Below are 15,988 nucleotides of genomic sequence, written 5' to 3'. Positions count from 1 at the left end.
AAATCTCACTGCCCTGATTTGTAGGCTGTCGGGACAGACTTCAAAGATGGTCAGCAAGGCCAGATATGACCCACGGGTGGCTGTCCAGATTCCTCCCCAGGGGGCAGGCATCCCGGCCGGCCTCTGCATCACACCATCTGGGGGAGCCCCAAACCACTATAGCCGAGGAAAATAACACAGAGGCCTCAAACTCCCCCACCTTTCACTCCATTGTGGCAGGGATTCAATCCCATCCTGGGGACACTTAGGCTTAGCCATTTAACTCCTGTTAACAAAGCAACAGGCTAGCACTTGGTTGCAACATGTTTAATTTGTGCTGTTCACACTGGACACTGCATCATACTAGTGTCGGCCCCTAAGGGCACCCCTTCCTCGCCTGCACAAAGGAGGACGAGAGATGAACATTCAAAGGCAGAAAAGGGCAATAAAAAAAGAGCTGTGTATGTGACCTCCAACTACTCAGAGGTGGGGGAAAACAGCCCCATTTGTCTTGCACTAAAAGGCTCACCAAGGGCAGTTGAGGGGCAAATGGTAATACTGGGAGGGGGTAACACAACGAGAAGTGACATGAGTACACCAAGATGTCAAAGCTGCGACGGGCTGGAAGAGGGAGCCCCAAGAGGGCATATGCTCAGGGTGCCAGCCGGCTGCTTTTCCTTGTGACAGCCTTGCAAGGAAGCTGTGAGGCCAGGACACCAGGCCAGTGGCATCCACACTGCCTCCTTCAGGAGGCGAGGCCTCTGCGCCTCATTCTCCAGGAGGGAAAACCAGGGACCACCCCGAGCTCTCCCAAGTGGCAGGAGTTCAAATCAGGGCCAGTGGTGAAACCAGGAGGGCTGCCTAACCAACTGCCCTTCACATGATCTCTCTTCAATCTGTTGCCCGGGGCCCTGACCATTTGGGCAGAAGCAGATGTGCTGACTTCACTTTCTTTTGTCCTCTACACACACGTGCAGGCGTTAAGGAGGCAAGCAGGTGAGGGGAAAGGAACACAAGTTGACCTGCCCAGCCTGACAATTCTGAAGAAAGACTGTTTCCCGGGGCATGAGGAAAAAGAAGAAAAGCTGCGGCAGAGTCTCTTCGGAGGCAGCACCCAAGGCATCCGTTGTACTCGGGGCCCAGCCTTTCCTCCCCTCTGAGTCCTCCACCAAGTCCACAGCAAGCAACGATTCACCAGAAAAAAACAGAAGACACAGGAACAGAAGAGCTGCTGATCACTGGCTTTGGTGCTTAAGCGATGAGGCATTTTCAGTCACACTCGCACTGATCTGGCTCCTGGGAGAAGATGCCACGGCATCCTCCCAGGGTGAGGCTCTGATGAGGCCGCACATGGACAGGGTCCCCTCTCAGGTGGGAAAGGCAGCATCTTGCCATTGGAGGCGTGGGTCTGGAGAGTTTCTACCCAATTCCTCCCTCAATCATACCTGGAGGTGACAGCTACCCCCACCACTGCTCCTCCAAAGGCCTCGAGATAAAAATCCCTGAAAAGGGGGCAGGGGTGCTTCCAGGTCAAGCTGTGCGGCTTCCAAACCATTAGCTGTTGTACAGGGGTATCACCCGGGTGATCGCCTGTCTGCAGATAGGGCACTTCTTGGGCTCTGGCAAGGCGCGGTAGCACTCGGTGCAGGAACAAACGTGCCCACACTCCAGAAAGACGCAGGACTTGAAGCTGCTCAGACACACTACACAGGCGCTCTTCAGACTCTCCCTGTCCTCAGGCTTGGCTCGGCTCAGCAGCTGGGCCTCATGCTCCTGGAACTCCTCCTGCATCTGCTTGAGGCGCAGGCGCTCCTGCCGCTGCAGATACTGCTTCCGGAGGATGAAGAAGAGGGTGGCACATGTGGCAAAGCCAAAAACCAGCGCCAGCACCTTCCAGAGCCTGACGCTCGACTCCTGCCTCTGCAGCAGGCTGTCGAAGTCCTGGCTGCTTAGATAGTACTGCATGCCTTGTTTGGGCGGCTGCAGGCGGACAGAGTTGTTGTCCAGGACCAGTTCGCCAACCCCTGTGAGGGTGGCCCCCACCTTCAGCATCTCCTCGGTCTCTTGGATGCCTTTGGGCCGCTCACCACTGATGTAGTGGCCGATGACATCGGTGAAGGACTGAATCGAGGGGTGGAACTTCTCATACACAGTCTCTAGGCCCAGATCCACTGAGTCCAGGGGCTTCAGCACTCGCACAGCCACATCCACGCCATCCTCGTGGGGCACCAGGTCAAAGGGCACTGTGTTGGTCCTCTGATGAATGATCTTTGAGCAATCATTCCTAGAAGAATAAGAGAACTAAAGATACAGGGTAGCAAACAGCAAACACCCAGGCAGAGCTGGAGATCAACTAAATGTGGAGGACAGCATATGGTCTGAAGTAACTGGAAGAAGACAGTAAGATCACTATCTCCAGTTGCCTCCTAACAAGGAGGCTCCATTTTTAGGTCCTGGGGCAATATCAGTGGGCAACAAATACCGCCACAGACTATCATTTCCCTTTCCACTGTAAAACAAACATCTAAAACAAAACTCACTAGGACCAGTTGGAAAACTGGTATTTCATATGATGGCACAAAAGCATTTTAGGAAATACTGAAATCACTGATTCAGTGGTTCTCAAACTTCAGTGTGCCTAACAACAGATTCCAGGTCCCCGATCCTGGAAATTCTGGTTGGATAAGTCACCAGGGACTGACTTATCCACTTCAGGGACTGAAGGGAGCTCAGAAATCTGCATTTCAACAAGATGCCTCGGTGATTCCGACATAGGAGGCCCACAGGCTACACACAAGAATATGACCTGCATTAAGAGACTGGGCTTCAACCTGTCTCAGGAGAAGCTGAAGTCACGGCAACAGCACCCAGGACCCCAGCATTTGAATAGACCAACTGCAAGGGTTTTGGCCAGTGGAGAAGTGATACATACCAAAGGTGGGTGGTTCGATTCCACACCATCTTGTGCTCCTGAAGTGTCAGCCGCTGAATTACCCCCTTGCAGTTTTCCACAAACTGGCTGTTAAGTGTTTCTTTAACAGACCGCACAGCTCCTAAGTGGACACAAATTCTATTATTTCTGAAGAATTTTTCTGCCCTCTCCTTTCAGATAATTTAAAATGTGTTTTCTGGTCTGGCACAGTAGGTCACACCTATAATCCCAACACTTTGGGAAGCCAAGTCAGAAGGATCACTTGGGGCCACGAGTTTGAGACCAGCCTGGTTAACACAGTGAGATTCCATCTTTACAAAAAATTAAAAAGTTAGCAGGGTGTGGTGGCATGTGCCTGTAGTCCCAGATACTTGGGAGGCTGAGGCAGGAGAATCACTTGAGTTCAGGAGTTTGAGGCTGCAGTGAGCTATGATCACACCACCATACTACAGCTACCTGGGTGACAGAGCCAAGACTCTATTTGAGACAGAGTCTCACTCTGTTACCCAGGCTGGAGTACAGTGGTGCAATCTTGGCTCACTGCAACCTCCGCCTCCCGGGTTCAAGCAATTCTCCTGCCTCAGCCCCCCGAGTAGCTGGGATTATGGGTATATGCCACCACATCCAGCTAATTTTTCTATTTTTAGTAGAGACGAGGTTTCACCATGTCGACCAGGCTGGTCTCAAACTCCTGAGCTCAAGTGATCAGCCCATCTCAGCCTCCCAAAGTGCTGGGATTACAGGCCTGAGCTACCACACCTGGCCTCAAAAAAAAAATTTTTTTTTAATTTAAAAAATGTTAAAAATTAAATGTTTTCAGTTGACTTTTGCTAATTCATCAAAACAATGACATTCTTATCACCATAAGTCACATTTTAGAAGCACTCTCCTAAGCACTTTGCATGGATCACATAATTTGTCTTATAACAACCCCACAAAGGTAAGTATTATTTTCGAGATCAGGCAACAGTGGTTCAGGGAGATTTGGTAATCTTAGCGATCACAAAGCAATAACCCATGTCTTTCTGACCCCAAAGTATGTTCTGGACCATGGACCCAACACCACAAAAGGCACTTCATATTAGCCAAGATGATCTTTATCAATCTTTTGGGAAAAAGACATTGTTTTCCATTGACCAATAAGCAAACATACCTTCTATAACAGCATAAGGCACACATTTTCCTGGAGCTTCTGAAAGAATACTCTTTAAATCTTCACCCAAATGAACTTTTTTAGCTCCCTAAATACAAAAAAAAAAAAAATTAAATAAATTGGCCATTGAACACTGACCTGCTCAATCAAACTTACAGGCAAAAAAAAGAAAAAGATTCGATTTTTTTCGTGTCAAGAGAATATGGAAATTGGACAGGAAGGTGACCACTGAGAATCAGATTTCAAAGCTGTGTACATCAACAGGAATGGAGCCATGCCTCTGCCTCTTCCATCACTGCAGAATGGGGGTGCCACATACATTCTTGTTCCAGTTAACCAAAACCTACACTCCTTTTCATGTTAAGACTTTTTAGTGAAAATATAAAAGGTACTAGTCAATTTACATACCACAGACTGAACATCATTCAATCTCTTCTTGACAACACAGAGCTATGATCCAAAGGGTTCAGGTATAAAGTACCTAACCTATCACCTAGCACATGGTAGTGGTTTGAGAACTGGTAGGTGTTATTATTAATATTACCACATCTTTACGAACCAATGCTCTGCACTGTATGTTATTAAAAAAACAAAGCAGGGGGGTTGCCTTTGCTTCAACAGGAAGACTGTTAACTGGTGCCAAATGCCATTCTACATTTTTTTTTTTTTTTTTTGAGATGGGGTCTCACTGTTATACCCAGACTGGAGTGCAGTAGTGCAATCATGGCTCACTGCAGCCTCAACCTCCCAGGCTCAAGTGATCCTCCCACCTCAGGCCCCCAAGTTGCTGAGACCATAGGCATGCACCACCACACCTGTCTAATTTTTTTATTTTGCAGAGACAGGGTCTCCCAATGTTGCCCAGGCTGGTGTTGAGCTCCTGGGCTCAAGTGATCCTCCTGCCTCGGCCTCCCAAAGTGCTGGGATTACGGGTGTGAGCCACCGCACCCAGTCTGTTCTACTTTTTGCCTTTTTCACGCTCATAATTAAGTGAGCACGGTTCCTTCTGCTGCTGTCTTCCTCTAACAATCCCTAGTTCTCCTCTGCCTTCCAACTCAGAGCGTCCTCCTCTGCCTTCCAACTCAGTGTCCAACCCACTGCACTTGGGAAACCAATCCTGTTACTGCTGTTTCAAAAATAAGAGAAAAGGAATAAAATCAACAATCATTTCCTGAGCATCTATGTGCCAGGCACTGTGCTGGGTGTCAGAGATTCAGGGACGAATAAAGGACCATCTCTGCTTTCAGGGTATTCCCAAAAACAACTCTTAAGGATGCCAGATTCAGTAACCGCTAAAGAGGTGATGTGATACAAGATGTATATGAAGGTCACTCTGAGTTTAAGCTACTGCTACACAGTAAGTGACAGGAGCAAGGTCAATCAAAATTTCTTAGCCACTTACACTGTGAAGATACCAAAATGACAGCAATAACAACTAACAATTTACTCATTATCTGTCTCCCTTCACTAGAATGTTAAACTCTAGGAGGGCTTGGACACTGTTTGTCCTGTTCACTGCTATCCCCCTAGTGCGGAGAACTGTGCCTGACACGCAGCAAGCATTTAATACATTATTTGATTAATAAATTAATGAATAAATAAGCATTTAAATATACTATGTACCAGGCAATATGCTAGGCACTTTAAATGCATAAACCACTTAATGCCCACACCATCCCTTTACAGTAGACATTATTATCACCAATTACAGACAAGGAAACAGGCTCAGAGAGGTGAAGTGATTTGCCCAAAGTGAGACAGCTAGTAAAGTATCCATCACAGGATGGCCAATTCGAATTTTAAAGGGGGAAGAGGGAGAATATGATCAGAAAGATCTGGAGTTTAATCAAGCTCCAATGCATCCACTGTGACTTGGGACAACTTCATTTATCTGAGTCTCAGGTTCCAAAACCGTAAAGGACAGAGAAAATGCAATTTCACAGGATTTTTATGTGGGCTAAATGAACTTCAAGGTGTGAAAGAATCCAGCCCGGGGGCTGGCACATAGGAGGCACGCAATAAATATGCATTCTCCTCACTATGAGAGATACACAGGATAGGACACAAGCCCCTCTCTGGAAGTTTTGTCATCTGATCAAGAAAATAGAATCTAGGACAGGCATGGTAGCTCATACCTGTAATCCCAGCACTTTGGGAGTCCAAAGTGGGATAGCTGCTTGAGGCCAGCAGTGCAAAACTAGCATGAGCAACATGCAAGACCCCATCTCTATGAAAAATAAAAAGTTAGCTGGAGGTGGTGGTGTGCACCTGTAGTCCTAGCTACTTAGGAGGCTGAGGCAGGAGACTGGCATGGGCCTGGGAGCTCGAGGCTGCAATGAGCTATGTTTGTGCCACTGCACTCCAGCCTGGGCAACAGAGTAAGACCATGTCTCAAAAAAAAAAAAAAAAAAAAAAGGAAAAAGAAAAAAGAAAGAAGAAAGAAATGAAGGACAGGAAGGAAGTCCAAGGAGAAAGAAAAGGAAGGAAGGGAGGGAGAAAGAGAGGAAGGAAATAGAATCTAAAATATTAACAGTCCCAACTATTTTTCCAGGAAGGGGCTATTTCATCCTCATTTAGGAACTGTTTGGCAAAGGTTTTAAGGTCACCCAAAGATGAGACCTAAAGAGTTCACTGCTTCAAAGAATCCCACCTCCAGCCAACCTGAGGCCAAAGTGGTTTGGAGTCAGAAAGTGAAGTATCAGATACACAGAGCTAATCACTTCAGGATTAACTTGATTATTTAACCAGCAGAAATACAGGGCAGCTGGAATCTCACTATAACGCCACTGCACAGCAAATCCAATTGCCTCATAACTTGGTTCTTTCCAGATTCCAAAACTCCCTTCATGGCAGGGACTGGAGTTCACACATTGGTTTCTTTTTTTTCTGAGATGGAGTCTTGCTCTTGTCACCCAGGCTGGAGTAGCCTGGCCCACACATTAGTTTCTAAACCCTTACTGAAAACAATCTGATAATGAAGTTAGTCAGGTTTAGGAATCCATCTTTCATATAAACATCAAATTAGGTTAGGCCCTTAGCTCTTGTATTGTGAAACTTCAGCCAAAAAGAACCCACAAACATTTACTGAGCATCTACCACCTGCCAAGTACTGTGTTAGAAGCTAGAGGAAAGAGAATGGATGAATAAGACCCTGTCTCTGACCTAAAGAGGCCCATCTCTCTGGACCAGTCAGATAGTCACAATAAAGCAATGTCAATCAGATTAAAATCCTACCCTTGGAATCAAAAGACCTAAATTTAAGTTTCAAGCTGACTAGCTGTATGGCCTTTCCTCCAAATCTCAATTTTCTGATTTGCAATGTGGTGGTAACTGTCATTTTATTTACTTCAAAAAATTATTGTGGGCCAGGCGTAGTGGCTCACGCCTGTAATCCCAGCACTTTGGGAGGCTGAGACAGAGGGATCACCTGAAGTCAGGAGTTGGAGACCAGCTTGGCCAACATGGCAAAACCCCATCTCTACTAAAAATACAAAAATTAGCCAGGCGTGGTGGCAGGTACTTGTAATCCCAGCTACTCCGGAGGCTGAGGCAGGAAAATCGCTTGAACGCGGGAGGCAGAGGTTGCAGTGAGCCAAGATCGTGCCATTGCACTCCAGCCTGGGCAACAGAGCGAGACTCTGTCTCAAAAAAAAAAAAAAGAAAAAGAAAAAGAAAAGAAAAGGAGAGGAAAGAAAGGAAAAAAAATTATTGTGAAGAAAAAAATAAAATCAAGATGAAAATGTGGCTGGGCACAGTGGCTCACGCCTTTACATCCCAACGCTTCGGAGAGCCGAGGCGGGGAGATCACCCGACGTCAGGAGCTGGAGACCAGCCTGGCCAACATGGTGAAACCCTGTGTCTACTAAAATACAAAAAAAATTAGCTGGGCGTAGTAATCCCAGCTACTCGGGAGGCTGAAGCAGGAGAATCACTTGAACCCGGGAGGCAGGGGCTGCAGTGTGCCCAGATCGCGCCACTGCACTCCAGCCTGGGCGACACAGCAAGACTCCATCTCGAAAAAATTAAAAATAAAAATAAATGCAAATGTGTTGTGTAAACCGTAAAGCACAGTTCAGAAAAAAGCGCCATTTATAAAAATAGTTGTAATATAAAAAGGAAGCGTCTGTAAAGCAAGGAGTGGAGTGGTTCAGTAAATGGATGTCTGCACTTGCTGTTCCTTCCATCTCCCGCTAGATATCTGCATGACTCCCCTCATCTCCTCCTAGGCTCTGCTCAAATGTCACCTTATTTAAGATAGGAGATCCCCCTTTCTCCAGCATTCCATGTCCTCTCTCCCCTACCTTACTCTAAAGCATTGCTCACCATCTGTTACACCGCCTGATTTACATGTTTGCTGTCTAGTCGTACTAAAATGGTATCTCCACGAGGGGATGGACTTTCATCTGTTCGACTCACTGCCTGGAGCATCGCAGGTGTTCAATAAATATTTTTCGAGTAAAGTAATGAAGTCAAGATTCATTCTGAGTCATAAGAGGGACTTGGGAGAAAAGGAGCGGAGCAGCCGTTATCCCGAGCCCGAATCCTGCCCCTCGCTCCTCCATCTACTGGCTGGATGACACCCTTCAGAGGCTGTTTCCTTTTTTGGACAGTTTCCGACGGTGGGGCGGCCAAGGTGAATTATGGGCTCCCCAGCACCTGGGACAGAGATGACCCGGCTGAGGCCAGGCCGGCTCCAGCACTGACCTTGAGCTCTTGGGAGACCCGGGCCTTCTGCCGGTACACGGAGTACAGGGCGGCGGTGACCACAGAGGTGGTGCCCAGGAGGATGAACTGGCACAGCGAGGGCCGTCCTCCGCTCTCCATGACGGCGGCGAGCCCCGGTGGCCGACTGTGACGCCAACGATAGGCCTGGTGACCCCCGACTCTCCACCTCCTTCCGACCAGGACCGCACCCCCCTGCCTAACCTGACCGGAAACTCGAAATCAGTCGCCCAGCGATGACGCACGACGCCGGAACCGGAAGCGGGGCAAGGGGTTGTAGAGGGAACCGGAAGGTGGGGTTGCCCGGGTGACAATCAAGCTGCTGCGGCCTCCAGGGAGGTCGTGTCTCCCCAGCCGGGTGTCGGAGAGCGATTGGGGAGCTGAGCGACCACCCACCGCTCCATGGCCGTCCCCTTCGAAACGCGGCGCACCGGCCATGACTGACTCGCCCATCGCCCTGGTTTCCGTCCCTCTGGTTTCCTGGGGTTACTGGGCTGTTTGATGGGTTATTCCATGTCTTTGCCATTAGATTGGCAGGAAATAAAATAATTGTGTATTAAACTCTTATGAGTAATATACGTTTAAGTTTCAGAGCAAACTCTCAAGACTTGGAATTTATTCTGGCCACTTTACAGATGAGAAAACTGAGGCCATAGAGGTTAGGGAATGATGTGCTCGAAGTCTAGTGAGTGCTAGAGAGGAATTTACCCAACTCCAAAGCCCTCAACTCTACCCCAAGAGGGCAGATTATATCACCAAAGTAGCCCCTTAATCTGCCATCACCACATAGAACAACATATTTATTAAATAATAATTACGGCTACGCTTAGTGCCTATTATGTGTCAGGTTTGGGGCGGGGGAAGTTTTGCAGGCACCATCCCATTGAACCTTCACAACACAGCTATAATGCAGATTACAGATGAAGAAACTGAGGCTCAGGTAAGTAACTTGCTCAAGGTTATACAGCTAAAAGCAATAGGTATGGCCGTCAAACCCAGGGGATCCTTCTTCAGAGACTGTTCCCTGATCTCTGTAATGCATCTCCTTTCTAAAATAATCGGAGATAACCCAAATCCTTCTTCTAAACATCAGCATTCATTGAGCTATCTCCTACAGGTTATGCTTTAATTTTTTTATTTGTTTGAGACAGGGTCTCGCTCTGTCGCCCAGGCTGGAGTGCAGTGGTGCAATCATAGCTCCCTGCAGCCTCCCACCCTGCGATCCTCCCACCTCAGCCTCCCCAGTAGTTAGGACTAGAGATGCACGCCACACCCGGCTAATTTTTTAAAAAATTTTTTGTAGAGTCAAGGTCTCACTATGTTGGCCATGCTGGTCTGGAACTCCTGGGCTCAAGTGATTCTCCTGACTTGCCTTCCGAAAGTGCTGGGATTACAGGCGTGAGTCACCACACCAAGCCTAAAGTCTTGTATTTTCATGTTTACATGTATAAGTATTTATGTAGGGAGAATTTCTAGAGGTAGAATTGCTAGGTCAATGGGTGTCGGCACCGTTAATCTTGATCAACATTGTCTAATTTTTCTTCATAATGTCCAATTTTACATTTATGAGCAATATGTGGGAATTTCTTTTCTTTTTTTCTGGAGACGGAGTCTCGCTCTGTAGCCCAGGCTGGAGTGCAGTGGTGTGATCTCGGCTCACTGCAACTTCCGCCTCCCAAGTTAAGTGATTCTTGTGCCTCAGCCTCCCAAGTAGCTGGGACTACAGGCATGCACCACCACGCCTAGCTAATTTTTGTATTTTTAGTAGAGACAAGGTTTCACCATATTGGCCAGACTGGTCTTGAACTCCTGACCTCAAGTGATTCGCCCGCCTTGGCCTCCCAAAGTATTGGGATTACAGGAGTAAACCACTGTGCCTGGCCGGGAATCTCTTTTCACCCACACTTTTGCTAACAAACTTTTTGACAAGTTCTATTAAAAATTTAAGGTTAGACCTCATTTTAAGTTTGTGTGTGTGTGTGTGTTTACCAAATTCATGATCATCCCTTGGGTTGAAAATCATCAAAGATATCTCACAGTGTTAACAATCTAACGATTCTAACCCTGTTCTTATAGAAAGTAATTCTTATTTGACCCCAATTGTATTTAAGGAATGGAGTTAAAAACTGTTATATATAACAGGCTGATTTAATAAAGAAATTTTACTTTTGTGGAGCAGTCTACAGTTCTTAGATACATCATCTGTAGTTTTTAGACATATCTTACCTAGTGGCCTGATTCAATGTATGTAAAATGTGTCCCGCCAGGCCCAACATTGTTTTTAATAACAAAATAATGAAAGTAAACTAAATGTTATCAATAGTCAGTTGGTTGAGTAAATTTTTTAAATATGTGTATGTGTGCATAGTCAGGTGAAAAAGCAAACTGCAAAACTAAAGAGGAACCCCGTTTATTTTTAAAAGGAGAGAGAAGAGTATACTATATATATTGCATGTCTCCAGAAGGATTCACAAAAAGCTGATAATAATTGGTTCTTTCCATAGAAGGGAATGGGGTGGCTAGAGAACAGAGAAGGTGACTTTTCACTCTGTTATATCTTTTGAGTGTGAATGTACAACATATTTTGAATTAATAAAACTAGAATTTTAAAAAAAACGGCCAGGCGAGGTGGCTCACGCCTGTAATCCCAGCACTGTAGGAGGCCGAGGCAAGTGGATCACCTGAGGTCAGGAGTTCGAGACCAGCCTGGCCAACATGGTGGAATCCCATCTCTACTAAAAATACAAAAAATTAGCTGGGCGTGGCCAAGCGCTGTGGCTCACGCCTGTAATCCCAGCACTTTGGGAGGCGGAGGCGGGCAGATTGCCTGAAGTCGGGAGGTCGGGAGTTCGAGACCAGTCTGACCAACATAGAGAAACCCCGTCTCTACTAAAAATACAAAATTAGCCAGGCGTGGTGGCACATGCCTATAATCCGAGCTACTTGGGAGGCTGAGGCAGGAGAATCACTTGAACCCGGGAGGCACAGGTTGCAGTGAGCTGAGATAGCACCATTGCACTCCAGCCTGGGCAACAGAGTGAGACTCCATCTCAAAAAAAAAAAAAAAAAAAAAAAAAGAGCATGCTATTTACTTCACAACCAACAATTACAGAGAGCCTCCTACATCCAAGGTTCTAGGCTGGGCATTAGGAGATACACCTTATATAGCCAGCCTCTTCCCTCTGACTGGTTAGGGCCTTGTGGGGAGGTAGACATGGACAGTTACAGATTGCCCCAGGTCCAATGAAATTAGGACAACCAAGTGCCACAGTAGGGAGATGCTGTTTATTTCCACCAGGGAAGGAATTTGAGTTCTGTTAACAGAATGGAGGGTGGAGTGGCTGGGATGGAAGTAGGAAAGGCCTTCCCTGAAGAGGGGGGAAGAAACAGCAAAGGTACAAAGCTACCAAGAGTTGGCCCAGTATAGCTAGAGCCCAGGATGTGCGACAGAGAGCAAGGAGCAAGTAATTGAAAAGGAGGGTTGAGGCCAGATCCTGTAGCTCCCTAAATGCCAAACCAAAACTTTAAACTTCATCATTTTGGGGATGGTATCCATTCCAGTAAAGCTTTTTGAGGATCAGCAAGGGTGCAACCTAACCTGTTTTTTAAAAAATATATATAATCAAAATTCTTGTATCCTTAGGTTACAGCAAGGAAGAGAACAAAAACAGGTCCTTAAAATAAAACAGGCAGAGTGCTCCACTGCAATAAGTTAGGGGTCCTTGCTTACAGGTTCTGACTATTTTAGGCCTCCTTATTTTATTCTCTGGGCCCTTTTATGAGTTCCTTGGGAGCTCATTAAAGCCATCACTCTTAAATGACACAGTTTGGTTTTAAATAACCCTTCCATTTTTTTTGCCAAAGGCTGAAATCCTTCATTAGCTATGCTGAGCACAGTCCTACTGGGACAGTCTGAAATTTACATCATGTGGACCTTGTTAGGAGCGATGAGAGATGGGCAATTTCAGCTGCAGCCAGATGTCCCTAGGGAACCATTCCCAGCCTGGAAGGCTGTCCTCACTGAATCACAAGTTAAAGATGAGCCTCTGACTTCAAGAAAGGGAGGTAAATTCTAAGGCAGGAGGCAGAGCTTCCTGGGAGAAACAGAGTTACTAAGGACAATGCCACTGGGGGCATTTCACTTTAGATTTAATTCAGATTTCCCCTCGGAGGAGCAAAAATTCCCTGTGAGTCACTGGGTAAATGCCTCTTAGGCATTTGCCAAGGTCCAGGGACCAAATAGGTATGAGAGTGGCATCTTAGCACCTGCACTGACATTGCCCACAGGTGCCACAGGAAACAGGAAATGAAAAACATGTTAATAGCAGCATCAGGTGGTCACTCAGTTTCCTTCCAGAACGTTCTCTTCGGAGAGCACCTGACATAAGAATTATCTAATAAAGTGAACATATTTTTAGCGAGCATTTATCCTATGCAATGTACTCTCCCAGATGCGTGGCGGGACACAGGGGTAATGTGCGGGACGTGCTCCCTGGCCTCATGGAAGGTACAGGGGAGACTTTTTATGATTTAATCCCCACCTATTTGTGAAAAAAATCTGAGATAACTTCATTAAGTGGAACACATCATAAGATAGATGTATTAAAAATAAATAGGGCCGGTCGCAGTGGCTCACGCCTGTGTAATCCCGGTTAGCACTCTGGGAGGCTGAGGCAGGCGGATCACTTGAGGCCAGGAGTTTGAGACCAGCCTGGCCAACATGGTGAAACCCCATCTCTACTAAAAATACAAAAAAATTAGCCAGGCATGGTGGCACACGCCTGTAATCCCAGCTACTCGGGAGGCTGAGGTGGAAGAATTGCTTAAACCCAGGAGGCAGAGGTTGCAGTGAGCTGATATCGCACCACTGCACTCTAGGCTGGGCAACAGAGTGAGACTCTGTCTCAAAAAATAAATACATACATACATACATACATATATACAGGGCTGGGTGCAGTGGTTCACGCCTGTAATCCCAGCACTTTGGGAGGCCAAGACTGGTGGATCACTTGGGATCAGGAGTTTAAGACCAGCCTGACTAACATGGTGAAAACCCGTCTCTACTAAAAAAATACAAAATTAGCCAGGCATGGTGGCACAAGCCTGTAATCCCGGCTACTTGGGAGGCTGAGGCAGGAGAATCGCTTGAACCTGGAAGGCAGAGGTTGCAGGGAGGCGGAGGTTGCAGTGAGCCGAGATTGCACCATTGGGCAACAAGAGCAAAACTCTGAAGACAGAGAGAGAGAGAGAGAGACCAGGCACAGTGGCAGAGAGAGAGAGAGAAACCAGGCACAGTGGCAGAGAGAGAGAGAGAAACCAGGCACAGTGGCTTACACCTGTAATCCCAGCACTTTGGGAGGCCAAAGCGGGAGGGTCACATGAGCCCTTTTAAGGTTATAGTGAGCTATGGCGGCACTGCTGCACTTCAGCCTGGGTGACAGAGTGAGACTCTGTCTAAAAAAAAAAAAAAAGGAAGGAAAGAGAAGAGGGAGGAAGGAGGGAGGGAGGGAGGAGAGGGGGAAAGGAAGGAAGGAAAGAAGGAAGGGAAGGAAGGAAGGAACTCAGCTAAAATAAAAGGAGCAGGAAACTGGTGATAGACACCTAAGATTAGTTAATCACACAGTTGGACACCAGCCTTGACTGTGAGCTTCCCAATAACCATGGCAAAAAAGAAATGTGTTGGGGTACGAGCTAATGAAGATGGTGCAAGCACTCAAAAGATTCAATTCGGCCAGGCACGGTGGCGCACGCCTGTAATCCCAACACTTTGGGAGGCTGAGGTGGGCAGATCACAAGGTCAAGAGATGGAGACCATCCTGGCCAACATGGTGAAACCCCATCTCTACTAAAAATACAAATTAGCTGGGCATGGTGGTGCACGCCTGTAAACCCAGCTACTCGGGAGGTTGAGGCGGGAGAATCACTTGAACTCGGGTGGCGGAGGTTGCAGTGAGCTGAGATCGTGCCACTATACTCCAGCCTGGCGACAGAGTGAGACTCCATCTCAAAAAAAAAAAAAAAAAAAAAAGATTCAATTCTAAGCAGTCTGTGAAAAGTCTTATGAAGAGGAAGGCATCAATTTATCTGCAGGTCATAGAGTTGATCCACTGTCTATCCATGAGGATGCTGCTGTCAGAAGCTCATAGAAGGATGTAGGCTTTGAGGATTTCCCAAAAAGAGGTCACATCCACTGGGGGGGTCACACTCAGGGGGTTCATTTTCTGTCTCCTTTGGACCAGTGGGACTTACCCACCATTGATTGGCCAAAGGTTCCAGCAGCAGACAACGGGAGACCTTGTGGAAAGAAAAAAGAAAAATAGTCCATGAGAATGGAATGATGGGCCTTGGCCTCACCAGTCACTCCTTCGCTCAGAAGTTCCTCAAATCAGAGTGTTAGGAGCCAGGCACTGTATTTTTTTTTAATTTAATTTTTTTTTTAATTGATCATTCTTGGGTGTTTCTCGCAGAGGGGGATTTGGCAGGGTCATAGGACAGTAGTGGAGGGAAGGTCAGCAGACAAACAAGTGAACAAAGGTCTCTGGTTTTCCTAGGCAGAGTGTTTGTGTCCCTGGGTACTTGAGATTAGGGAGCGGTGATGACTCTTAACAAGCATGCTGCCTTCAAGCATCTGTTTAACAAAGCACATCTTGCACCGCCCTTAATCCATTTAACCCTGAGTGGACACAGCACATGTTTCAGAGAGCACAGGGTTGGGGGTAAGGTCATAGATCAACAGCATCCCAAGGCAGAAGAATTTTTCTTAGTATAGAACAAAATGAAAAGTCTCCCATGTCTACCTCTTTCTACACAGACACAGCAACCTTCTGATTTCTCAATCTTTTCCCCACCTTGCCCCCTTTTCTATTCCACAAAACCGCCATTGTCATCATGGCCCGTTCTCAATGAGCTGTTGGGTACACCTCCCAGACGGGGTGGTGGCCGGGCAGAGGGGCTCCTCACTTCCCAGTAGGGGCGGCCGGGAAGAGACGCCGCCCCTCACCTCCCGGACGGGGCGGCTGACCCCCCCACCTCCCTCCCGGACGGGGCGGCTGGCCGGGCGGGGGGCTGACCCCCCACCTCCCTCCCGGACGGGGTGGCTGCCGGGCGGAGACGCTCCTCACTTCCCAGACGGGGTGGCAGCCGGGCGGAGGGGCTCCTCACATCCCAGACCGGGCGGTGGGGCAGAGGCGCTCCCCACATCT

The 15,988-nt window shown here is 47.3% G+C and overlaps 1 protein-coding gene across 2 annotated transcripts; it reads right to left on the bottom strand.

Moving 5' to 3' along the window:
• Positions 1-291: 291 nt before the first annotated feature.
• MUL1 (mitochondrial E3 ubiquitin protein ligase 1) lies at positions 292-10,957 on the bottom strand. Of its 2 annotated transcripts, none has more exons than XM_019012047.4 (4): positions 8,769-10,957; positions 4,065-4,152; positions 2,912-3,032; positions 292-2,263 (listed from the first exon to the last, which is right to left on the bottom strand). In XM_019012047.4, the coding sequence occupies exons 1-4, from the start codon at positions 8,886-8,888 to the stop codon at positions 1,534-1,536; spliced, it is 1,059 nt and encodes a 352-aa protein (XP_018867592.1). In that variant the 5' UTR covers positions 8,889-10,957; the 3' UTR covers positions 292-1,533. The 2 variants fall into 2 exon arrangements, with proteins under 2 accessions (XP_018867592.1, XP_018867600.1); XM_019012055.4 differs by having other exon boundaries at positions 8,388-9,018.
• Positions 10,958-15,988: the final 5,031 nt, after the last annotated feature.

The sequence above is a fragment of the Gorilla gorilla genome, chromosome 1, assembly GCF_029281585.2.
Source record: "Gorilla gorilla gorilla isolate KB3781 chromosome 1, NHGRI_mGorGor1-v2.1_pri, whole genome shotgun sequence".
NCBI lineage: Eukaryota > Metazoa > Chordata > Mammalia > Primates > Hominidae > Gorilla > Gorilla gorilla.
Note: the sequence above shows the minus strand (reverse complement) of the source record. Positions and strands in the feature narration are given on the sequence as shown.